Source organism: Camelus bactrianus, chromosome 7, assembly GCF_048773025.1.
Source record: "Camelus bactrianus isolate YW-2024 breed Bactrian camel chromosome 7, ASM4877302v1, whole genome shotgun sequence".
NCBI lineage: Eukaryota > Metazoa > Chordata > Mammalia > Artiodactyla > Camelidae > Camelus > Camelus bactrianus.
The window spans coordinates 33293041-33320068 of NC_133545.1; the positions used below are offsets into that span (position 1 = coordinate 33293041).

Here is a 27028-nt window from a genome sequence, read left to right on the forward strand (position 1 = left end):
ATTGTCCTTACCTATGATAATGACATTGTTTGGTTCCTACAGTCCACGAGTAGCCTCCAGAGGCTGTGGTCAGGTCGCCTTGTCTCTCCTAGAAAGCATGGTTCCGTTCATTGTTCCCGCCTCTACCTGGTGTTCGTCCACCATAACACCAGGGAGACTTCAGCTGTGTCTGTGTCTGTCGCAGAAGGACGTGGAGAACAGTGTCTCCTTATTCTCATATCCAATCACCTAGTCCCATGCCTGCACTGGATTTGATGAGAAAAATAGTCCCTATGCCGAAACCAAAACAGCTGCGTAACAAGTGTTCCCCAGAATGCAAGGGACCCATATTTAACTACCCATCTAGTTTAGGGGAGTAACTGGATTTTACTGTGGTGATAAAGCCCTCTGTCAACTACGTGCAGTGCAGTTTTGTGCAAAGCTGCAGTTTTCTGGTGTCGAGGCTGCCTTGCTCAGATTCGCAGGCAATCAGACACCCAGTCCCAACTCTTTTGTACTGATTGTTCCAGTTAAAGCCCAGGCAGGGCCGTGCTATACTTTACCAGCTTCATTTCAGTGACCACATTGACTCTTAGCCCTTCACTAAGCCCTTCAGTGGGGGGAGACGGCTCATTCCTGTTTGTTTCCTCTGGTCCATACCCTGCGTCAGACTCACACTCACACCGTACAGGCCTGGTGACAGGAGGATCAAAGAACTCCCTGGTGACTCTTCCTCACTCCCTGGCTTTTGCTGGTGAACTGTGCATTTCCTCTTAAGAGTCTGGACAACCACTTGGGCTTAAGCCCTTGCTGACAGCTGCCCCTGCCCTCCAGAATGTCACATAGTTGGAATCCTACAGTATATAGACTTCTCAGATTGGCTTCTTTCACTTAGTGATATGCATTAAGGTTTCTTCATGTCTTGTCATGGCTTGATAGCTCATTTCTTTTTTAGCACTGTCTTCTGGAACCCATTTCTCTTCTTCACAGCTCCTCATCCTCATTGCCCTTCTGTAGATTCTCTCTCATCAAGTGAATGAACGAATGATGTGTTGTGTGCCCAAGCTCCTGTGTCATGCCTCCCCTGCTCCTGCCTCCCCTCCTCCCAGCTGCGTCCAGATCATGTGTTGTGACCCCGTTGCCCCCTGGGTGGGTTCAGGACATAGACTAGCCATTTTTCTGTAGGACTCATAGGTTTGTTTCGCAGGAAGGTATTTCAGCTCCACAGACCACTCTAAGCTCTTTCCCAGGGTATCTCCCCGACAAACATACCTTCTTTTGAAAAAGGAACTTTTGGGAGGAGGTCTTTGCTAGGCATACCCACCATTCAGTATGTTATCTATAAAGCATTACATTTTAAATTTGTTAGAGCAAACCTCAAAACTTGGTTAAACCCACAGTGGAGGAGCAGTTGTGGTCACCACTACTATGTTGTGTAGTAGTTGTGAGCATAAACTTTGGTTCAAATCCTGGCTCTGACACTTACTAATACTGTGATATTGAGCAGATCACAGAAGCTCCCTAGCTTATGATGTGCTGCTGCATAGGGTTATTATCAGAATAAGAAAATGCATGCAAAGTGCTTAACAGTGGCTGACGTTTAGTAAACCGTCATAAGTGATGGTTGCTTGGATGGCTTTTTAAATCGCCAATGTTGTGTGATGTGGGAAGGAGACGTGCTGAACAGTTCAGAGGATAAGATCTGCTAAGAGATTTTCTGTGCTATTTCTGCAGGCCAACATAGATTAAAACTTCCAACATAGATTAAAACTCTAACCTCATACCTGGCATATCTCCTTGACTCCTACTGACCCGAACAATCAGTTTTGAACCCCTGGTAAATATTGTATCAAAGAATTCACAGAGAGCAAAGGGTGCTTATGAACTTTTCTTTACTAAATTGATGGATAGAATTACCTACCCCCTGACTTCCTCCACATACCAACACCAGCACACACACACTACACATACCAGTATTGTTGGTGGAAAGTCTTAAAATAACTTTTGTGTCCAGAATAATGTTTATATTGGTTACTGTATTTTGTGCTTGAATAAAGGTGATGGAGTTTAGCTGTAAGAAGCTACTAAGCTGTCACATTCAGGAATCAGAGAGACTCCCATGCTGAGGTCTCTGCCTCACAGGCTGGGAGAAGTAAAATGAACTGGCACAGGGGACCCTGACCTGGCCACCGTGACTGGCCCAGGAGAAGTCCACCAAGGCTTCTATTCACTGTGCCCCCGAAGGACATGACGCAGCCATCGTATCTTCAGTCACAGAAGTGGCTGGTCCCTGAGTGCCAGTGGAGCTACATGAGCACAGCAAGCAGGAATTCAAAGAGGCTTCCAGAAGTGCTCAAGAGCCAGGCAAATGGGGGAAGAGGGTGGTGGATAAGAGATCTGCCTATAGGGGCAGGATTTCTGAGAACAGAAGGAACATACCAGAGCGGGGCACACTCCAGTTCCTGGGGAGGAGGCCTGGAAACAGCTAGGCAGCGTCTGGACTGGGTTTGCACGACACTTCCATCCCAGTAGGAGGTAGTGGTGTGACATATGGAGTCCAAGTCGGGCTGGGGGTGGCAGACCAGAGCATCTTCCTAGCCCCATAGACCGTATCCACGCAGGAAATAGTGTCACTGTGGGGTGCTGTGACTCATGCTCTGACTTGCTGTGCTCCAAGCCCTGATACCAAGGACAAAACTGAGGAGAGGGGACAGTGACCCAGGATTCCAGAACTTTACTTTGCCTAAGCACTTTTTCTGAGGAGAGCATCAGAGGTGTTTCGCTTTATAATTATTCTTCAAACTATATATTCTTCCATCTCAATGAAATAACCTGTAGTAATAAAAGAAAGCATTTGGAGTCATAACATTCAAAGAGAATCATGGAGGCTGTTTATTGTGTTTATTGGTCCCCCTGTTACTAGGCAGGTTTGTGAGGAAGAACATCTTGTAATATTCCGATTCTGTTTCTCTGAACTTGTTAGGTCTTTCTTAAAGCTTTATTAGTTTTCGAAAATTATTGTAAATCACATAAAGTAGTCTAGAATACCAAAGGAATTCTGTGCTTAAACTAGCCTGAGACACTAGCCTTGCAAATACTTGAAGAGGGGAGGGTATAGCTTGGTAGAGTGTGTGCTTAACGTGCACAGGGTCCTGGGTTCAACCCCCACTACCTTCAGTAAAAATAAGTAAATAGATAAATAAATGAACAAACCTAATTATATCCCCCCCCCCAAAAAAACCAAAACAGGAAAAAAAAAGAAAATATTTGAACAAATTTAAAGAGATAAATTTCCTAAATGTATACTCAAAATAAGCTAAGCCAATACCAGCTCAATACCTGTTACAAAATTTTTTCACAGAATTTGAATTTAAAATCACCCTCATTACAAAAGCAGTATACAGAGAAACAAAAATAAAATAAATGCACCGTGCTCTCACCCAGATGATGTTAACTATTAACCCCTCAGTATATATATCCTTCTGGTTGTTTTTCTATATAGACTTTTTTACCCAAATGACATTACATATTTTTAATAGACTTTTTAAAAGAGCAGTTTTAGGTTTATAATAAAGTTGAGAGTAAAGTACAGAGATTATTCTTATACCCACTGCCTCCACACATGCATAGATTCCCTCATTATCAACATCACTCACCAGAATGGTACAATTTTTACCAAGGGTAAACCTACATTGATACATCATCAGTATCCAAAGTCCATAGTTAACCCTAGTTCACTCTTGGTTTTGTATATTCTGTGGGTTTGGACAAATGTATAATGACATATATCCATCATTGTAATATACTGCCCTAGAAAAGTCATCTGTCTCTCCTATTCATTCTTTCTCCTACTCCCAACTTCTGGCAACCACTGATCTTTTTCACTATCTCCATAGTCTTGCCCTTTCTAGAATGTCACGTAGTTGGAATCCTATAGTATGTAGATTTCTCAGATTGTCTTCTTTCTCTTAGTGATATGCATTAAGGTTTCCCCATGTCTTGTCATGGCTTGATAGCTCATTTCTTTTTAGCACTGAATGGTATTCCATTTCCTGGATGTACCATGGTTTATTTATCTGTTTATATACTCTAAGATATCTGGGTTACTTCATTATATATTATTTTAATTTACTTTTTTCAGTTAATGACTTTTCCAATCATTAATTTTGTTTAACTCATTTAGAACTTAGTCAATATGTAAGTTTCAAAAAAAAAAAATTCTTTTCAGCAAGTTTTTCACAATCCAGGACCATTATGATATGTCTGGCTATCTTTTAAGTGTTGTTTAATCTAGAACAATCCCCTTTTTTCACAAAACTTAACTTGAAGAGACAAAGCCAGGCATCTTACAGAAAATGCTGCCTTCTGGACTTGTCTGGTTGCTTCCCCATAAAGTTGAGCATGTTGATCTGTCCTTTGTATTTCCTGTGGAGTAGAAGTTGAGTCTGTGGGTGTAATAGATTCAGGTTTAGCATTGTGGTAAGAACGCATTGCAGATGATGATATGTGCTGACAACCCAGTCCTGCCATGTGCAGTTGTATTTGCCCTCTTGCCAGTAAGAGGTAATCTGTGTATTGTTACCTTGGCATCATGTGAATGTTCATTTCCTCATCAACAATTTTCCTGCTGGTTTTAGCACTAAGCAACAATCCTTGACTAAGGAAAGAATTACATTAGGGATATGAAACTATATTTTTAAAATCTGTAATTCCTTTTACATTTATTGGCTGGCATTTTCTGTGAAGTAGAGATTTCCCAGCAGAGTGAGTCTATTAGATTATCCTGAAATACACAGTCCCTTAATTTCCAGTTTTCGAAGTAAGGAATCGTTTAGTGTCTGCCTCAGATGAGATATTGGAAGAAGTTAAGCAATTTTTTAAATTGCTGTGGTCGCTGGAATATGATTTCTTGAACACTTCCAAGGTATCAGACTCTATGGTTAAATTCTTTATGTAATGTAGTTCTTATGACAGCATAGTGAGGTTTTAGAGATAGAAAACAGAAATCCAATTTGAAAAAAATAATGCACCCCAGTGTTCCTAGCAGCACTACTCACAATAGCCAAAACATGGAAACAACCTAAATGTCCATCAACAGGTGACTGGGTAAAGAAGTTGTGGTATGTGTATACAATGGAATACTACTCAGCCATAAAAATGTCATTTGCTGCAACATGGATAGACCTGGAGATTGTCATTCTAGGTGAAGTAAGCAGAAAGAGAAAGAAAAATACCATATGATATCACTCGTAGGTGGAATTTAAAAAGAAAAAGAAAAAAAGACACAAATGAACTTATTTACAAAACAGAAACGGACTCACAGACATAGAAAACAAACTTATAGTTACCAGGAGGTGGGAAGGAATAAAATGGGAGTTCGAGATTTGCAGATACTAAATACTGTGTATAAAATAGATAAACAATAAGTTTCTACTGTATAGCACAGGCAACTATATTCAATATCTTGTAGTAACCTATGATGGAAAAGAATATGAAAAGGAATATGTATATATATATATATATACACATATATATATGACTAAAACATTATGCTGTACACCAAAATTGACACAACATTGTAAACTGACTATACTTCAATAAAGAAAAAGAGATAAACAAACTACTGCATTAAAGAACAACAACACAGAAATCCCAAGAGGTTAAATAACTTGATCCTTCCAACTCATGTTAAAAGTAACAGGATTTAAATCCAAAGGGGTCTGAGTCCAAAATCCATGAGTAATTCCTCTTAGATATTTTTGTTGCATTTTATTTAAAAGCCAAATTCTGTTTGTAATGATATTTGAAATGTTTCCCAGTTCATAAACACTAGAAATGGATATTATGCTTAATAATTCTCACAAGATCTGTTCCCCCTCTTCTCTCCCCCTTTTTTCAAAAATAATTTTTACAGTGTGAAGAAAACACAAATCTTCAGGATACTACCCGCTACCTCAAACTTCCCTTTTCCAAGGGCATTCTCCTTGGGACTAATAATCAAGCCATGAAGGCCACAAAGGAGTCTTTCTGGATAACATCTTTTCTCTGTTCCACAAAACTCACACAAAATGGTAATGTATAATACTGTTTTATATCAAAGCCCTTGTTGTAAAGTACTCATGTGAATTTTGGTAGGCATGTTTGATATACATCAATGTTATATTTAAGAACATTGCACTAGAAAAATTGTGGATCCTTCTATTTGTGATTTCCAATAAAATGGAAACAACTGTGACCCAATGGTCTGCTAAATGCATGTAGTTTAAGGACTTAAGAATTATCCCAGTATTGGAACCCACGTAAACAGCTCTTCAAATAAACCATCAACACCCAGCTGCTTTAAAAAAAAAAAAAAAAAAAAAGACAAAGCTCACCACCACCTTAATCTCTCTTGTTTTATAGCTCCATAAACAGTGCTAATTGCAGGCTTTAGAATAAAGGCTGGTTTTTTGTTTAATTAGATGGATATTGCTTTTCTGTTCTAGCATTACTTTTTATGTCAGTGATCGTTTAGAAAGTTATGATTAATAAAGCAAGCTCTTCTCCTTGGCAAATTGTCATGAAAACGTTGTATGTAATGAAGGAAGTAAATTAAACATTTTTTAGTTCTTCATGGTTGTCATGTGAGGCTTCTGGAAAGCATCCTGAATGCTGTATTATAAAGTCAGATTCATTACGGTGAATAGAAGTACTTCATAATGAGATACAGATCTTCCATGACTTTAGATTGGGTTACCTCGCAATAAACCCACGGTAACTTGAATATGGTAAGTCAAATACGCATTTATCACACCTAACCTACCAAACATCATAGCTTAGCACAGCCTACATTGAACATGCTCAGAGCACTTACATTAGCTTACAATAGGGCACCCTAATCTAACACAAAGCCTATTTTATGTTAAAATGTTGAACGTCTCATGTAATTTATTGGATACTGTACTGAAAGTGAAAAACAGAATGGTGGTAAGTGTCTCAGTGTGGCTGACTGGGGACTGCGACTCACCGCCGCTGCCCTGCATCACAAGAGGGTATTGCGCCACGAGTTGCTAGCCCAGGAAAAGATCAAAAGTGAAAAGTCAAAGTATGCTTTCTTAATGATTTCATATCATTTTCACACCAATGTAAAGTCAAATATTTTTAAATCGAACCATCTTAAGTCAGATTCTGTATTGTGTCTCAAAAAATGCTCCTGTGCTTAAACTTTTTTATTACTCATTCTTCTGTGTCATATAGTATTAAAAAAAATGTCTTCTCTTAGAACGTTGAATAAGGAAAGAAGCAAACTGTGGCATTATAATAATGGTCACTTTGAACACACCACTCAATTTCCCATATGATGCTATTATATTTATATAGGCTGTTGGCAAATGATTCTTTCATGTTTATATTAGTTTTTATTTCTCCCCTTCCAAAAGTATTTTGGGAGAAATATTTTTAAAAGTCAATTACATAATTTATCTCTAGGAAATTTGATTGAAGGTAGCTAGTGCCGAGTTAATGTTGTTATACCAGACTTTATCAATATTTAGTGGTTAATGGTTTTACTTAAATAAAACCTTCATTGACAGAACTGTGAACCATTTGCCAAACCTCAGGGGTTTTTTATGAGACCAGTGTAACCCTGTGGAGATTATGAAGATAATAAAATCAACATGTTATTGACTCTTTTAGGGAGAATTTTTATTTATCCTATGTGGATTAGTTGTGTGTCTGATATAGAGCCTGGGTTCACATTGAACTGACTGCCTCCTATAGAATATTTTCAGCTTGTATTAGTTATCTATTGCTGCTGTAATAATTACTGTGAGCTTATTGGTTTGAAACAACAATAATTATTACCTTACAGTTCTGGAGGTTGAAAGCCTGAAATCAGTTTCACTGGGCTAAAGTCAAGGTGTCATCAGGGCTGCATTCCTTCTAGAATCTCTTGGGGAGAATGCTTTTACTTACCTTTTCTAGGGACCACCTGCATGTCCTGGCTCATGGCCCCTTTCTCCATCTTCAAAGCCAGCAGCATCACATCTGCAAATCTCTCTGACTCTGACCATCTTTCATCTTTTAAGAACCCCTGTGATAAGAGTGGGCCCACCAAATTATCCAGGATAATATCACTGTTTAAAAGATCTTTAACTTAATCACATCTGTAAAATCTCTTTTGTCATGTAAGGTAAACGTATTCACAGGTTACCAGGATTAGAATATGGACGTCTTTGGGGGCCATTATTCTGCCAATGACATAAACCTAGCAACAGATTCTCTGCTGTCAATATATTTGACCCTGCAGCCTTGCTTTGTTCTAGTTGTAGGGTTGAGAGTGTTAGACAGAATTGTGAACATAAGACAGAGGGAACCACATTCTGAAAATTAGGAAGCTGCTACTTTATAAAAGCAGAGAACGTTTTCGGGTAAATATGGGTAAATAAGCTATTCACAAAATCATTATATTAAATATCTCGCTATATGGAAGGCAATGCTTGACCTCATTGTGGAAGACTAGTAAGTGCTTAATTATCATTTTGACTTTGATTAATCATGTCAATGTAAGACAGCTCACAGTGAGCCAGGAAATGAATAGTGTGTTTCAAAGAGATGGAAAGGAGAAAGGATGTTAGTTGATCTTTCTGAAATTTACATGCTAGACATGTCTGTGTAGAAGTAATCCAGTTCCAAATTGGAATTAAATTGCTTTGTATTCATTTTACTCGACTTGGAATGTATACAAATCCCATTTCCATTACAATTGGGCATTTAGTAAGTGATGTGGCCTCTAGGAACAGTTTCCTAGGGCAGATTTGCATTTCAGGATCCCTAAAGTGTGTCTGCCCGCACACTCTCTCTGTATTCCAATGTCATTCATAGATAGCGTACCAAGACCAGAGAACCCTGCTGGACATCTGTGATCGTCAGATCGAGTAGATATTTTAAACTTCTTAAAGTGGGGATCAAGGAAGAAATTACTGTATTTAATTGTTAGCTTCCTTGGGCTGTTCAACACAAGTTTTTAAAACATTAGGAACAAGTAAAAACAATGCCTAAATTTGTTCTAACAGTAAAGCAGATTCTGACTTCCCCTTACATCCCTTTCTCCCTCAAATAATGAGTGGTTTATTTATTCTCTTCCTGAGATTGTGATTTAAAGTAAAAAAAGACTAGAGATCATTTTGTGTAACTATTTTATAGCTATTAGTGGTTTAGGCATACAGTATATATGTAAATGTTTTTTGAATGGAATGTGTAAAGTTCACATTTTCAGTCTTAGGTCCTAGCTCCTAATTTGCAACTAATGTATCTACAAATGGCTCAAATAGAGACCCAAGAGATGACAATTCTGATTTACTTCTGAGTACTTGGCACACATGATTAATCATGGCAGATGGACTCCTCTTTTATCTCCATTGGGAACAGTCTGGAGACTCATCAGAATTCTCACAGGAAAGATGAACAGCCCCATCCTGAGCTGATTGTCTGGACCACTGTCATTTGCTGTCCAGCTCTGCTGACCGCAGTCCTGTTCCTGGCCCCCCACTGCTGCCTCTGGTGGTATCACTTTGCAGCCAGTAGAGCCATCTCCTTCCTCCTCACAATCTACTTCTGTTGGGCAGTGCCCTCGTTGCCCCTGCAAAGGCCTCACTCTAAGGGCAGGGAAAGGGAGGGAAGGGATGGAGTGAAACTGGACAGGAGGTGGAGCGGGAATGAATGCGAGAGTGAATGGCAGGGGAAATTTATACAAGAGGGGCTGCCAGGGAAGGGAGGCACCCTGAAGTTAGACGCAGGAAGTAGGGTGTAAGTAGGAGGGAGGCAGCAAACAGATGTGGAGAATGATGGAGGGCTGCTTCTGCCGCAGCCAGTCTCACCCTGTGGAATCCCAAATATAGCCATCTTTTTTTTTTTTTAGGTCTTTTTTTTTTAATTGACGTCATTGATTTACAGTGTTGTATGTATTAGTTTCTGGTGTACAGCAAAGTGTCTCAGTTATACATATATATATGCTTTTTCATATTCTTTTCCATTATGGTTTATTATAGGATATTGAATATGATTTCCTGTGCTATACAGTAGGGCCTTGTTGTTTATCTATTTTATATATAGTAGTGTGTATCTGCTAATCCCAAACTCCTAATTTATCCCTCTCATACCCCTGCCCTTTCCCCTTTGGTAACTAGATATAGATATAGACATAGATATAGATATAGATACAGATAACTGAATCACTATGTTGTATGCCAGAAACTAACATAACATTGTAAATCAACTATACTTCTAAAAAAAAAAAAGAGACAAATATCTAAGGCATCTTCCTCCTCTTACTCCTATTTGTTATAGGTAAACATCCCTATTTAGTACTAGATTTCTTATTTTTAAATCGTTTGTGAAGTTTTTCTCTTGAATCTGGCTTTGGGGAGGTTGCTTCTATTTCCTCTTGAGATTTTTACGCTTCTTCTCATTTTTATTCACTCCACCTTATTTTCTTTCTCATCATAACTATTTCCTTGATTTCTTGGGCTGTGGGGATTTTTTTTGTTTTGTTTTGTTTTTTGTTTTTTGTTTCCACACTGGTCTTTCTGTCTCTCAGCAAGTCCCCTTCAGGTTTGTCCTGAAACAAGTGCTTTGAAGTAGAAAATCCCTCCTGGCTTCTCTCTTGGCCGTGCTAGTCTCTCAGCCGCACTGAATACTGGCAGACCAGCCCTGCCGGGTTCCCCGGCCCTGTGCATCTCCTGCTCGCATAAGCCTTGTCAGATCTTCCTGCTTTCCTTGGCCTCCAGGCACCACTGCCTCCCTTCTCCCTTTGGAGACCAGTGAAGCTGGACACCATGTTCGGGAGCCTTTCTAACTTCTGCCCTGGAAAGATGAGGGGAGAATTTATTCCTTCACCAGGTGAAGAGATTCTCTGAGGCCCCTGCTAGGAAGAGGAGGAAATTGAAGAGCTAGACCCTGTACTTGCCCAGAATCTGGGTTGGAAGATGACCATGGGGTCCAGGAACTAGCCTTCCAGGTCCGAGCTCACTAGGTGGTCTGACAGTTCACTGGACTTGTCATCACTGTGTAAGACCTTCTACTCATGCCAGATTTGGGTCACATTATCAAGAAGATTGTCATTGCCAGGTGGAATTAGTTGCTAGGCAGAGTGCTATGTACTGGGGGGCACAAATATGAATAAAGTGTGTTCCTAGCCCTCAAGAATCTCCCATTGTAATGGGAGGAAGAAAATTTCAACCAGTATTTATCAGCTGCCTGCTGTGTGTGCTCTGTTCTGGGTGCTGAGGCTATGACAGGGCCAAGCACAGCATGGTTTTGTTCTCTTGGAGTTTAGTTTCTAATGGGGGCAAAGACGATAGCTATCCTGAGAACTGAAAGATAACCAGAAGTTTGGAAGTCAAGGGCAGTGGGAAGGGAGAAATAGTTAGAATACAAGGTAATAAATGCCATCTTAGAGGGCTAGTCAGAGTCTGGGGAAGCCTGCAACTTGGGTGACCAGGAGGCAACATATTTAAGAACTCAGTGTTTACCAGTAGAACAATGTCATGTGATAAACTGTTCTCTATCAAGGCAATTAATCTTCTTTTTCTGTTTTGAAAGGTGATATGCTTGATCTTCTGAAATGGAGAACCCACCCAGACAAGATCACAGGCTGTCTCTCTAAATTAAAAGAAATCGATGGCTCAGAGATAGTAAAGGTATATGCTGTTCTGTTATCCTTCTCTTAGAAATTTATGGGGTAAAGAATATTTTGAGGGGAAGGACAGAGAGTATTTTATTTGTGCATTTACTTCTTTTTATCAACAGTTTCTGCAAGATACACTGGATACCTTATTTGGAATTTTAGATGAAAATTCCCAAAAATATGGATCTAAAGTGTTTGATTCTTTGGTGAGTTTAAGTTCACTTTAATGACATCTTAATTTTGTCTCTCAATCTTGTTTTTTATAAGGCTATTTTAGAAATGTACACTTAATGGTGCAAGTTCACTTAAGAAGAACCCCACCCACCCCCCAAAAAATCTTGGTTTGCATTCAGTTTTATAAAGCTCCATTTTTTTTTTTTTTTAGGTTCACATAATAAATTTGCTGCAGGATAGCAAATTTCATCATTTTAAACCTGTAATGGACACTTACATTGAGAGTCATTTTGCTGGGGCACTTGCATACAGGTAAGGCCCTTTATCTTATAATTGGTTTAGAAGCAGTTTCTTTTGAGCTTTTTAAAGCAGAACCAGCTGTGTAGGAAAATTTAAAAGGGAGTGTAGGGAGAAACGAAGCACAACCACTGAAGCATCTCTTGAGACAGAATCTTCCTTTCTCACACACCTTTTTTTTTTTTTTTTTTTAATGGCTGGAACTTATTTTGATTAAGAGGGAGAAAAAAGAACTTCCTGAATTCTATTCCTGAAACCAAGATATAAAGTGTTTTCTTCTTGCCTCTATTTCGCTTGATATTCTTGGGTCTAAAATGTCTGGTTATTTCACTTTGGCTGTCAAGGGCCCTCTGAAATCACCGCACTCCTTAATGCTTCTAGATGTCTTTAAGAAAGAAATACGATGGGAAACAGCCTTTACCATCATATCATTTTAAAGTCATTTGTTCATTCATCTGTTGATATTTACTGAGTGCGTACTGCTTGCCAGGCACCATAGTTTGTGCTGATCACATAAAGACACGGTCTGTGGCTACAAGCAGTCCAGTCACTGGACTCTACCCTTTGTTCCCAGCTGCCCTTTTAACTGCTGGTGCTTCCTTCCAGCTCAGATTATGCAAGCAAGGCTCAAAGTGAACGAATAAAGACACACTTCAGCTAGTAACCTGCCTCCCTGCAGCCTGGTTGATAGTTGCCAGAAGGCAGCAACTTCCCTCTCTTGTCTTAAGCGTCCGACATCTTCCTGATTTGGGGCGGTGCTTAAATACAGCCTGAAATGTACCGCCAAGTTGTCTCCCCATTCCAGCACTGTCATTGCTTTTCCGCCAACATTTTTACCTTATGCTTGAAGCACCTCTGTGCACGTACATGATCATCTGTTCCCAGGGTGTGTTAAGAGAGCGTGGAATCAGATTGTGCCCTTTTCCCCCATCCGCGTGCTATATAAAAGGTGGTAAATAATCAGATAAGCGTTTGATCCTCTTCCCTTGGGTATTCCCTGCCATGGCATGCCAAGATTGATGCCTCCAACCTTTAAATGAATGGAGTAATTTTTGCTAGACTTGACCTTCCACCAACACGAGTTTTACAGAGGGGGAAACAGAACTGCAGGGGTAGTTCTGAAATGTTGGCCCAACTTTGCCCCTCGGCCTAACAGCCTGGGTCCCAGTGTTAGGGGTCACCACTTTGGACTGAAACTGTCACTGGAAGCTAGAAAATATGGGTGTAATTTCTAATACTTCAGGTTGGCCTAGAGGCAAGTCTCATCAGTCCTAATAAGACAAATACAGCCTGAGGGATCTTCTTGGGCGATGGATGGCCAGAAACTCACTGACTGTCATCCTCCACCTCCCCACTGGCACATCCGTGTATTCTCCCCTGACTGAGGAAGGAGGGGCATTTTTTAAATGTCTTTGTTTCCTAGAAACCAAGAACTGACCAATGTTAAAGGTCACACGACTGCAATCTTGAGAATTTTAGGGGTGGAGGTTAATTCAATTTTTGTTTCTTAAAACAATAAAACTTAGCTTGTCTGGAAATTACTTAAAAAAACAAAACTTGGTTTTTCTGGAAATGACTCAGGCACACTTTGACGGCAAGCTTGATCTTCCCACAGGTGGGAGAATTGGCTTTGATAAATCCATGGGGATGTGATTTGAAGTGGGGAGGTGTTACCTTCATTCCTCCCCACACCCCCCTTTGCCTCCAGCAGAGTATTTTGTCCAGCTGTCCACATAATCACTGGGGAAGGAATCCCAATTAACAGTCGTACAGGATTGACAATGACAGTCATACCTCAGGCACACTCTTGGCCAGAGTCCTTTTCTCTGATATTTGTGTTCACCCATCGGAAGCACTGCCACAGACAGCAGGGCCAATGGAATGTGTCCAGACTGAGAGGAACCTCACTGGGAGGAAGTGCTATTTCTCTCTCTTCAGCTTCAAAAAGGGGTAGTGATGTTGATGGGCAGACTTTGTAAAATTATTGTGATGGCAGTTGGACAGAAAGATGTTGGAAAAGAATGCTCCTCATGATAAAAATTAGCGTGTGATTTGTTAGCATTTAATTGAGAATGAGACCAAGTCTACCTTCTGCACGTTTCTCCCTGTATTTTAGAGATCTCATCAAAGTGCTCAAGTGGTATGTGGACAGGATAACCGAAGCGGAGAGACAAGAGCACATCCAGGAGGTGTTGAAGGTAATGACACGTTGTGGATAACACAAAACAATCTGACGGTGCTGCTGTGTGGTGATGCCCAAACTCACTAGCTTTCTCTACACAGACAGTAATTGGTGATGTATCACTGACTTTCCAATTCAAGGATCTTAATCAGTTCATGGCTGCTCTGGACCTGATGGAATTTGAAAGAGACTTTGCCAGGCTCACCTCCTGGAACCTGCTTAGCATTGAATCCTGATGCCTCTGGGCTCCAAACACTTGAAGTGAAGTCTAGGACTGGCAGGAGGAAAGGTTGAGAAGAAGAGAAGACTGCAGAGGGGCAGTTAAGCTTAGAAGTTCCTACCTCTTGTTTCTGCCACCCCGAAAGAGACCATCTGAGAATCATTTGTCTAAAAATTTAAGAGAGAATAGGATGGCTTAGCAGGGATCACAGTGAGGAAGCCTGAGGTTGGGCCTCATGATTTAACACCACTGAGATCACTGGGCCCTGGGTGCTCAATATATATATGGAGATGCTAATACTGTACCTGCAATGATGTTCATAAAGAATACAGATTCTTAAAAGGACTGTCCAGTAACAGCCCTGGCCTGGTGGGCTTTTAATTCCTATAATTGAGCATACTCTATTTGATGTCAGCAGATAAAAGTAAACAAGTCTACATTTTTAAAAGCAAGCACTTTGCTAAATATAAATTTGTCATTTTGGTCTGACTGAAGGTAAAATGCAAGTGGCCAGAGTATCTACCAGCAAAGCAAAATAATTTTGGAAATACAGACTGCTGTCTCTTTGTTAATGAAATTAAAAATCATCTGAGGATCAAAAATATTTAATGTTCATACCTCTTGAGAATTACGTAGAACTTAAAAATTATACATGTTCTCTCATTAGGCATCAGAGAAAAATGGCTCTTTCTCTATAGGGAAATACTGTTCAAACATCTCCTGGGGCCTTAGGATTTAAACCCATCATTTAAAAGTCTAATGTTGTACTATGGTTTTTGTGCTGTGTCATTGTTAAATAAATACCTGTGGTTTCCTTTGAAACTAATGTTTAAAATTTCTGTTTTAAGGCCCAAGAATATATTTTTAAGTATATAGTTCAGTCTCGGAGGCTGTTTTCCCTTGCCACCGGCGGACAGAACGAGGAGGAATTTCGCTGCTGCATTCAGGAGCTGCTCATGTCAGTCCGTTTTTTTCTCTCACAAGAGAGCAAAGGATCTGGAGCATTATCTCAATCACAGGTAATTTTTTTTTCATCTCTGCTGAATAGAAGAAAAATGAGTCCAATTTATTTATTTTTACACAGCAGCGTAAGTGAATATTTTCTCCATCAGCACTCCACAGCTCCAGTTAATGTTTGTCACTTAACCGACTTTGAATAGACTTAAAAAAAGTCCCTCAGCTTCTGAGCACCAGCAGGGCAAAAGTTAGGGTGCCTTTCCTCGGGCTGTTCTTTCTCTGAACAGAGAGCCTCTTGGTTAGCATCAGCTTCCATTCCAGTTTCTAGAACACATCACTGTGATTAGACACCCTGTCACCATCAGCTAGGGGGAGGAATCTCATGAGAGCCAGTCTCCACCAACTTGAGACTCATTATATTGGACTCGGCTGAACTGCATGTTGTTTTGTCTTATTTAACTTGACCCTGATCATCCTGGGACTGATCTTATATGACCAGTGCTAGGCGGCTGCTGCCGAGTTCTATTACCAGGAGTAGCTCCACACGTTTTGTTTAAGAACAGGATCTATCTACTTTCCAAATTGCGTGGCCTTGAATGTGTTCCAAGAAATAATTCTGAATATCTTTCTCTACACTTTCTTAATCCTTCCTGTACACATTTAATTCTGATAACTTGGTGAAAACCTGTCAGATGGGGAAGTACCCTCTTTACTACCATCCCCTGGAGACTAGAGACTTACCATCATTGAGAAATAGGATATCAAATGGAAAATTAGGAGATAAAACTAGATCCCTAAGAGCATTGTTATAATTTGGTATCATTTGACGTTTGGAAGGTATTTTATATAACTGCAAACACGAGAAATGCACCAACCGTCCAATAATAATGCCATGCTTTTCTGACTGTTTGGAACTATTCTTATTCCTTTCTTCTTTGCAGAAGTGGACTGATCTTCCATCTGGGCAAGGATACAAGCTCTTTTAATGTCATTTTGGCCTCTCTTATCCATGGTCCAATCACTGCACTTTAGGAAGCTTGCCAGAGGTCTCAATGTCAACTTGCCCACTCACCAAACCCTACTTATCAGCTGTGGATATTTGAAACAGATAATCCAACAGGCTAGCCATAAATTCCTTTAGATTAAAGTTCTCAAGAGCTTACTACTTTCACAAAAGCTGTAGAAAATTGGAGTTTTTGAGATTTTTCTTTTTAAATCTTTATCAGTTACAGGGACAAAATTTACCTAACTGATATCTATAGAATATTCTCTTACTCTTCAGAGTAACCTTAAGCCTTGGTTTCTCAATGAGATGCCTTCCTAGGGACTCGAGATTTTTTTCTTTTTTAAAGATAGAGAATTATTCTTTTACCTTAGTTATGTTTCCACCAAATCCTGGTAGTCACCCTGAGATGACCTGGGACATTGAGGTACAGCCACGGTATAGAGCAGCCTCTTTTTCTTTGTTTAATATATTGACTTCCACTGCTCTTGACTAAGTTCTGCTACTCAATCAAGATAGTAAAACAACTTTAGCACCTTCAAAGAATCATATTTAATTCTTCTTTTATGTCCCTTGCCTTTTTATCAAGAGATAATGCATAAAATGTGGTCGTAAAGTTTCTGAATATCTTCATAAACTCTACTGAAGTCATTCTGTATTATTTTGTGCACTATCCTATACTTGTCAATTTGGATGTAATAATTTTTTTTAGTTTGATGCTAATTGAAAATTCATATAAAATGATGAAGTGATTAGTTTTCATCATTAAGCAGTGAGGACTTTATCCCTCTATATTTTGGGAGGAAGGAGAATGCTAAACACCTTTCCATTCCAAGCCCCTCCCCCCACTTTTTTTTTCCAAATCCCCTTTTGACCTCACACCTTCATAGCTCTCTCTTCTCAGAAGGAAGGTGTCACTAATCTGATGCAATGTGTTAGGTTTCTGTTGCTGCATAACAAATGACCATATGGCTTTAAATACTACCCACTCATTTGCTGTAGGTCAGGCTTGGCTGGGTTTTTGGCTTAGGGTCTCCTATAGCCAAAATGAAGGTGTTGGCTTGGATGGCTTATCTGGAGGCTCCAGGAATAATTCACTTTCAGGATCTGTCAGGCTTTTGGCAGAAATCAGTTTCATTGTGACTAAGATTCCCATTTCCTTGTTGGTCAAGGGTAAGGGAGGAGCAGGGCACTCTCAGCCAACTAGAGGCCACTGCCATTCCTTGGTGTGTAGCCCCTCCATCCTCAAAACCAGTAAAGGTATGTCAAATCCTTCTCATGCTTCAAATCTTCATGACTTCTCCCACTGGGAGCCAGAGTAAACTTCTGATTTAAAGGCTCATGTGATTAGGTCAGACCCATCTAGATAATCTCCATATTTTAAGATCAACTGGTTAGTAATCTTCATTATATGTGCAACATCCCCAATCATGGAAACATCATCTTAGAACTCTGCCCACTGTGTCCAGAGCCAAGGATATACATTGGTCTGCATTTTTGTCTTAAAGGGAAAAACCCAGTTTCCTTCCTCCATTTTGCACTTTTTTCCTTGTGGGCTACAACTCAGGGCAAACCATGTCTCCTGATGGCAGAACAGCCATCCCAGCAATCCTTCAGGTTGGATCAGTGGACGGCTGCCCTGCAGATCTGGCCATCCTGGTCCTAGTAGGTGGTTCATTTAGTCCTCCTGGCCGACACCTATCTCGCTAATGGCTGTCCTTGAGAACCCTGCCCTGGGCGGGACTGAATGCTAACTCAGCTGTGTACAGTGGGTCTTGATTTGCCAATGCATGGACAGGTAGGTTCCTACCCTGGAAACCCCAGGAAAAGAAGAGGAGTGGTGGAAGGAGTTGAGGCCCAAGACCCTGCCACAAATTCCTGTTAATGCTATTTCTCTCTTTGTGTTGGCTACCAGGAAGGTCAAAATAAAAGTATGTTATTATTTTTATTTGCAGTAAAGATCTTTAGCTTAGATACCTTCTCAGCTGTCTTTCTGCCCTCATCACAAGGTCTTTGTTCCTTTACCCTTTGTAATGAATGTATCTTACTGTGCAGGCGCAATCCTATACCTTTCTGAAGGAAAGAGGTATAAATAAAGAATAAATGGGTAAAGTAAGGGATTCCTGAGGAAAATCAGGTTTGGTGATGTTTTAGTGATCAGAAAGCTGGACTCATTTTATTTTAATTTTTTAAAACTTTATCTGTATGACTCAGCTCTTTGCAGAGTGAAATGAAGGTTATATAAATGTAGTCTTTACCAGGCAGTATCAGGTTATTAATTTTAAATGCATTCAAGTAAGTCTGTTATGTTTAAGAGTCAAGGGGAAACCATAGCTTTTGACCCCAGCTCCTTAAGCATTCTGATGGTTCTGGCATTAAAAACAGATCTTGGCTCTTTTAGATATTTTTGATGCTGCTGTATAGATAAATACCAAAGTCCATGAATTTGAATTTGATTCTGTGTTTGAATTATCAGCACATGTAGACTTGACCTACTTTCCGCTGGTGTCAGATCTCATTGGTAAGCCAGTCAGCCCTTGAATCTCAGCGTATTAGAAACATGTGCCTCCTTCCTCCATCAGATAGTTGAGGCTGACTGACTTTTCCTTCTGTTGACCTCCTTTTATGGAATTTTAAAAGGCTGAGTTTGTTTTGATGTACAATCCTAGCCCAGGTTTTAAAGTATGTCCCTCAGGATTTGATGTTAGCATCTTTTTTTTCCCCTTGAAAAATAACTGTCAGGTTTCTTTATATAAAGAATATTGTTCTTAGTCAGTACACACAGTTCTGGGTTTACAGTAGATCTTGAAGCAACCTAAGGGGTTGTTCTAATGATCTTGTCATCTTACAGGTGATGAAACTGAAACCTTGGGGGTTAAAATGACTTGTGCAAGGTCACAGCGTTGATTAGAAGCCAGACTAGTCCTGCATATAATCTAGGTTTTTTGATGCCTTCTCATGTCCTATGTTTTTCCTTTAATCATAAATTGAGTGCTTTAGGGAATTAATGTGTTTGGTTTCTTAAAGGTAAATGAGATTTAAATGAGTTTTTCAGAAAGAATGAAACATAAATAATTACAGTAGGTCTTGGTTGAACATTCTTTCCAGTTGATCATGCTGCATTCTGCTGATTTTGTGGGAGTTTTGTCAATCATTTTGCTAATGTCAGTTGTCTTCCAGAATTTCCCAGTTTTTACTGTGTTGCACCTTTGCCTATCTTGAAAAATTGCTCTATTTTGGTATATTTTTTTCCCCTAAGTTTTGCCTTTTTAGCCTTCTTAGTGTTAGGTGCCAGGAATATTTTACATTCATTTTCCTACCATTCAAAAATATTTGTCACAATCTTAAACTCACTGACATTTTAGAGCTGATTTCTCAGAGTATATCTGGGAATTGATTTAAATTTCATCTTTTTAAGGCTGTATTTCTGAGCTCCTTCCCAGCTGTGTACTCAGAGCTGTTGAAGCTCTTTGATGTCCGGGAAGTGGCCAACTTGGTCCAGGACACCCTGGGCAGTCTACCCACCATCGTACACGTGGACGACGCCCTGCAGGCCGTTAAACTGCAGTGTATTGGCAAGACCGTGGAAAGCCAGCTCTATACCAACCCAGGTAAGTGAGGTGGTGGGCCTCTTGGATGAAACAGTATCTCTCGAAAGCCATTATTTACATCTTGTAGTTATAGGTCTGAAGAAGCAATTGGAAAAAGGACATGGGACACTCTTTGTGGAGGATGATTATGGGGAGCATAAACATTTGAGAAACAAAACAGCTCCCAGTCAATGGAACACTTAGAAGCATGTGCAGATACTAGTTAGAAGATCAGCTTCCCTCAGTGCCCCAGCAGGATGGGATTAGCTTGCTGTTGAGTGACTCACCCACTGAGGAAAATAGACCATCGTGTATAAATGACAGGACACATCTGGAAGGAGGCCATCTTCATCAAGAAAAACAGCAAGCGTCCCTGACGGCCTTCCAAGGCTCAAACTACCCTCTATTTAAAATCACATGGGACTCAACAGTAGTGTTAGGAAAATCTGGAAAGTGTTTCTAGTGACTCTGAAATTCTAAGTCAGAAACTGTGGGCTTGGGGGAGAGGTGGGGCACGTTTGTGTTGTCCATTTGAGAGATGATATGTTGGAGGCAAAGAAGACGACATGCAGTGCAAAGAGTTGGCTCCACAGACGATGCTGAAGAACCAGCTAGGATGCCTTGGACGGTGGTTAAGAGGAGAGTGTACCTACAAGGGCCGTGGTACATCTCGCAAAAATAAGCAGATCCTGTCTAATTGGAGGAAAAAGAAGAGGGACAATATAGAACTGTAACTAAGGGAGTGGTACAGGTGCAGAGAACCATAGTAAAAGAGGCTCCAGCAGACATCCACTGGTACAAGGATTAAGTCTAACACATTTGACATCTACTTAAGAAAAAAAAAGTACACACATACACTTCTTACAAGGATTTTTTTTAAGGGAGTTTGGAATTTGGCTGCCCCAGTTTTGTCTCATTTCTCCAAAATGACAAAGAATGGGTAAAAAAATTGCTAGGAACCATAAGCAAAAATAAATGAATAGCATCACCAAAATACAGTGAAATCAGACTTGTATTTTAAGTGTAGTTTTGGCCTATTAGTTTCCTGTTGATGCTGTAAAAACTACCACAAACTCAGTGGATTAATGGAGATCAAATTTCTTAGGTTTCATTTCTGTAGGTCAGAGGTCCAAAATGCTGCTCACGTGTCTAAAACGAGGGTATCGGCAAAGTAGCATTCCGTTGTGGAGTGTCTTGGGGGTCATGTGTTTCCCTACCTTTTACAGATTCTGGAGGCCCCCTGCATTGCTTTAAAGCCCGCAGTGTAGCAGCACCTTATCTCTCTCTGACGCAGACAGTCTTGCTCTTTCACTTGTGAGGACCCCCTTGTTTACTGTGGGCCCGCCTGGATAATCCAGGATAATATCCCCATCGCAGCATCCTTAATTCGTAGTCATTTCTGCAGAGTGTTTTTCACCATAACATAACATGTGGACATCTCTGGGGGTCCATTATGCTGCCTACCACACATGGTAAAACAGATTCAAAAGCAATGTAATGGCGCAGCTCCATATAAGAAGGTCAGAAACACTTGGAAGTCTAGGAATTTTATTAATTTATTGGAAATAAAAGAAACAGAACACAGAAGTGCTGCATGCATCTTGGCCAAATGGAAGATACAAATGATACTTTCTTGATTAAAATTATAAATTTGAACAGGGCAAAATAAAGCAGGGATCAGTACATTACAGGGTATCAACTGGATACATATTCAACTGAAGACAAAATATGTAATTCTTGACTGCCTTAATGACAGTTCCATTTCTCAGAACATTGAGTATGGCACAGATAATTGCTACTCAGCTGAATTCTGACCAGCAAAGGTGAACTGTTTAGTGATAGAGAAGTGAGAAGGATCTGAGAAAGTGAGCTCATTTTCTGAGGGTTCCTATTAGCCAGAAAACAGTATAGAGAACAGTGGGCCCATGCTTGAAGAAAATAAATTCCAAAACATTTTGGAGAAAAAGACTGTAGATGTTACAGTCTCTTTCCCCTGAGAGAGAAAGTTCTGAAAGTTGTCTTTGTGCTAAGAATGCTATATTAGAGTTCTCCAGAGAGGCAGACCCAATAGTGTGTGTATGTGTGGAAAGAGAGAGAGATTTATTGTGAGGAATTGGCTTATGTGATCATGGAAGCTGAGACATCCCAAGATATGCAGTTGGCAAGATGGAGACTCAAGAAAGCTGGTGGTGTAGTTCCAGTCTGAGTCCCAAGGCCTGAAAACCAGGAGAGCCAATTGTGTAAATTCCAGTCTAGATCTGAAGGCAGGAGGAAGGAGCCTGACATCTCAGCTGAATGACAGGCAGAGAGTAAATTCTCCCTTCCTCCCCTTTTGTTCTCTTCAGAGCTTCATCAGATTAGATGAGGCCCACCCACATTGGGAAGGGCAATCTGCTTTACTTAGTCTACCGAATCATGTATTATTCTGATCCAGAAACACTCACCCAGACACACCCAGGATAATGTTTAACCAAATATCTGGGCTCCTGTGGCACAGTCAAGTTGACATAGAAAATTAACCATCACAAGTACCAAAGACAAAAAAAGTGGGGGAGACATGCACAGGAAGGAGCATAGCTGTAGAATATTACTAGTTGAGCTCAGATTGTAAATTAATCCATTCAGAAGACAGAAAGAGGGACAGCTACTAAGATCAGCACCACAGGAGAATGAAAAAAGTCACAGGAAAGTTCAAGCCACATTGAGTTAAGGGCCCCTGGGCCACCTTGGGGCTGGAGCCATTCCATAGCCAGGCAGGACTGAATCAATCCGTTTAGTCGCATCTGCAAGGTGAGAGTCTTCTCTAGGGCATCTGGCCAGACCTGAAGGATTGAGCTCAGATTTGGAATCTAAGTAGATTGCTATTTGATGTCTAGCTCATCAGAGGTTCAGGCAGACTTATTTAAGATACAAAAATTGAGCAACTCACTTTTCCCTTCCTCCCCACAATTCTATCTTCTTTCTGTTTTTTGAAGGTCAGGAAAAGGTCTAGATGATGTTGGAGAAGTCAGCTTTGGCAATGGCAGAAAGAGTAGATTTGAAGTAGAGAGGTTGGGGCGGGAGGATGCAGAAGCATGGAGAGGGGAGCGGAAAGGTAGTCTGAGCAGTGGCAGCGGGAGGGCCGGGGTTGTCTCCCAAGACTGCAGGGTCAGGCTTGGGAAGATTGTGGTTTCACATCTGCTTTGCTTTGGGGCCCACGGCATGGCAACACAAAGTTTCTGCATTTTTCACTGTTGTTCAGTCTCTAGTCTTGGCATTTATTAAAAGATTTGCACATGTAAATTTTTTAACATATATGTATTAGTTAAAAGCATGTTAAAGTGCAGGTTCTTAAAGAAGTACTTGGAAAGGGGCTTCTCTGGAAAATAAGTTCCACATCTTTCCCTAGAAGAGACAAAGGTAAAATTAGGAATTTTAGGTAATATGTCACTCTGAACATCGAACTTAGGATGAAAAGTATGTATCACCAAAACCATAGTTGACCCTAAATTTTATTTGTGGTGTTTGAAAATAAAGGTAAACATACATATTTGGGGCTACTTGACATTCAACTTTAACTTTGTTTTCTGACCTTATTTCTTGTCTTTTCGATACTGATTGACGTGAGCAAGCGCATTCCTGGGGAAAGGGTGAACCCGTATCTCTTCATTTCTCATCTGTCACTCATCCACATTTGCACAGATTTTTGGAGCATGGAGAGTGGGACCAGGATGTGTTTCCTATTTCCAATGCCACAAGCAGCTGCTACTGTTTGAGTCAAAGTAACTGCTTTCTCCCAAGGGGCTGGGGCGAGTGCCAGCATGTGAGTCACTGCAGACCGGACTGTGATAATATAATATGCTTCCGACTCGCTTCCCACTTAAGCTGTGTTAAAGCATGAAGACAGAAATGTCAGGTCCATTTCAGTTGCCTCTCATTTCCAGTAAAACTCATGGGTGTAGCTCTTTCATTCATTCAGAAGTTTATTGTGAGAAGGCCCACTCCAGGTATTACGTTGGAAATATTGTAGCAAATTACAGTTCAGGCTGTTCATGCCTCAACACCATCCACCTAGAAACCTCATAGTGGTTCTTGAACCCTGCTCTCCCTTTGCCCTCTGTCGTCGCCCATCGCCATGACCGCTCTTTGGCGTCCACAGCGTTTTTCTCATGTCTGGCCACTTCTCCCAACCCCTGCTCCCACTTCTCCATCCAGACTGCCACCTGGCCTGAACTGCTTCGGTTATTTCTATACGTTTTCCTCTTATCTCCTTTCTCCTGTCCATCTGTGTAGCCAGAGTTCCCTTTCAAGAACTCACACCAGATGATATCACTCCCAGTTCCTTTACTCACATCCCAGTTGTTTTGTTCTGGTTTAAGGGTGCACTCCCGGCCTGGTGACCTGGCCCTGCCCACCTGCTTGGGCCCTTCCCCCTCTTACTCTGCTTGCAATTATCAGCATTATCAGAATCACTCTGCTTGGAACCCACTTTCCTCCATTCCTTTCTGAACCTAGTGGACCCCTACTCACCCTTCAGGGCTCTGTTGAACTCTCATTTTCTCAAGAGACATCCTGTCGGCCCCACCCACCCCATTATCACCCTCATACTTCTTCAGCTTTTTACTTCTTGGCTAACCTAACACATCTGTAATCACTAAAGAATTGGCCCTTTAGTTGTTTAGTGTCTGTGTCCCACCCTCATCCCAGAAGGAAAGCCTTAGAGGGCAGGGGCTTTATTTAACTTGATGACAGTTCTATCCACAGATTCCATAGCAATGCCTGGTGCATAGTAAGTGCTTGATAAATGTTTTGTGAATGCTGTGTACTGAGTCACATCTAGGGATTAGGATGGAGCGGCAGTAGCTATTGAATAAATGATGTGTATTTAAAAATGAAATCTGTTGCTAAAGCAACTTTTGAGCCAAAGATGAGCATGAATATGACCACAGAACAGTGTTTGGTATGGGAGTCCCAGACCTGGAGCAGAGCACAGTTGACGAAAAAATAAGAAATTTCCCTAGAGCCAGACCTCCTTATGTTGGTAGCCCACTGGCAGGCATTAAAAAATAACAGAGGACTCCAAATGTCATTCCCAAAAGAAATCAAGAAGACACTAAGAGAAGTCAGGCAAACACAGATAAAGGCACTTTCCCATTTATGGATACTTTGCATTCCTTAGAATTTTGCTTTAGGGAGGATACTCCCTGGTGGAGGCATGGTGTGGGGAGCAGGGGATGTTGAATCTACCGGGTGACGTTTGTAAACCACACACAGAGATGATCCTTGGCCTGGACTGTTGTTTTCCTCCATGATCCTGACATTGTCTGCATGGCACGTAGCCCCTGAATCATCTGTGGTCCTTTCCACTCTGGGTGTTGTCTGTCCTCCAGTGTCAGAAGGGCTTGTTTGCAGGCTTTGTTGCTATCTATGACATCGGCGGTTCAATTCCTGGTGGCTTTGCTCACAGAGACCTAAGCTAGCTCTGATTTCAGGTTTACTTGTTATGCTGGTGCTTCCCTGCAGCCAGCAGCTCTGCTCCCAACAAAGCTGTGCCACAGGCTGACCCCTGCCCACCTGGTTTACCATCTCTCCATCCTGAGGCTGCCGCGGAGCAGCTGCTTGGGTGCCCTGCTGATGTCCAGCCCGTGCTGGGGCCAGTCTGTGGAGAGTTTGGCTGGCCACCCAGGACTCCCAGACCTCACGCCCTTGTAGACAGGTGACTGTGAGGATTGTGGTCTAAAGCTTTGTTGATAGAGGAGGCAAAGATGATGACTTCCACAAAATTAACCTCAAGGAGGAAATTTATCAGCATTTCTTAGCTGCTCCTCCTCCTTCCTAGCCCCACAGCCATTGGAAATTGCTAATGGGAGCTGGCTTTGTCTGCTCAAGTGTATATCGCAGCAAAACAAAAGGTAAACGAGACACAATACGGTGAGATCTATCTGAGATACGGAATATGAGTGTACTGACTCTTTCAAGGACAGAACCTGCATAGCAGATTCTGTTATTAAAGGTATAGAAAGTTAGTGTTTGTTCAACTGTGGGTTTTCTTTTTTTGGGGGGGTTCCTACTTGATGAGTCCATGTATTTTCTTTTAAAGGTAAGAATTAGCATTTTAACTAGTCAGCTTGTTTGGCGTTCACCCACCTTTCTATTCTATCGTTTGCATTGGCTGATTTTGCCCTGGAAATGGAAAAACAGCAAATCTGCAGGCTGGTCATACAGTTCCTTTGACAGACACCACATACAAATTACTTGTCTACTTTTCTTACTTTTTTGCAGTAGAGATTTTCTTACCAGTTGGTTGCAAATTGAATTTTTAGAAATCAAATCCCACTGGCTGCAGGAGCATATCAGATAAGCTTTATCTTCCTTTCTAATTAAACATCACTAGGTCTTGACCCCTGTCATTGAAGCTTTTAGTTTCTTTTTCTTGCTTCTTTTTGTCAAATAATTGATTTATAAATAAGTATTTAAGCTCCCTGGTTAGGTTTCCTGTTTAAAGGAAGCCTGCAGTGAATTATTTTACCAGTTTGGATTTTAATACTCTGTGTTCGTTTTCTTAAAGTGAAACATGCCTGTGCCTTATGCGGTTTGTTTTGATGGTGAGCCTAAGGCCAGACCTCCTCGCGTTGGCAGCCTGGTGGCAGGCATTAAAAGAAATATGAGACTCCCAACCTTGCTCCTAAAAGAAATCAAGAAGACAGTAAGAGAAGTCAGGCAAACACTGATAAAGGCACTTTCCGAATTGTGAATACTTGTTTGTATTTCTTAGGATTTTTATTAGGATACCGAATATTATATATAGATAGATATTTACATATGGATATACTTTATTATGCTGACTAGAAATACAGTGCAATGTTGAACTGAATAGGTGAAACTGGCCATCCTTGCCTTATTTTTGATCTTAAGGAGGAAGCATTGACTCTTTTACTATTATTATAATGTTAGCTAATGGTGGCATTTCATTAATGTCCTT

At 40.7% G+C, this 27028-nt stretch overlaps 1 protein-coding gene across 1 annotated transcript in view; it reads left to right on the forward strand.

Moving 5' to 3' along the window:
* DOCK4 (dedicator of cytokinesis 4) overlaps positions 1–27028 on the forward strand; it is a 405568-nt gene that overhangs the window by 271158 nt on the left and 107382 nt on the right. The window contains exons 17-23 of the mRNA XM_045511159.2: positions 5894–6050; positions 11560–11657; positions 11767–11850; positions 12030–12130; positions 14232–14313; positions 15366–15536; positions 19896–20088. Coding sequence (XP_045367115.2) covers positions 5894–6050; positions 11560–11657; positions 11767–11850; positions 12030–12130; positions 14232–14313; positions 15366–15536; positions 19896–20088 — 886 coding nt within the window. The remainder of the gene's footprint in view (positions 1–5893; positions 6051–11559; positions 11658–11766; positions 11851–12029; positions 12131–14231; positions 14314–15365; positions 15537–19895; positions 20089–27028) is intronic.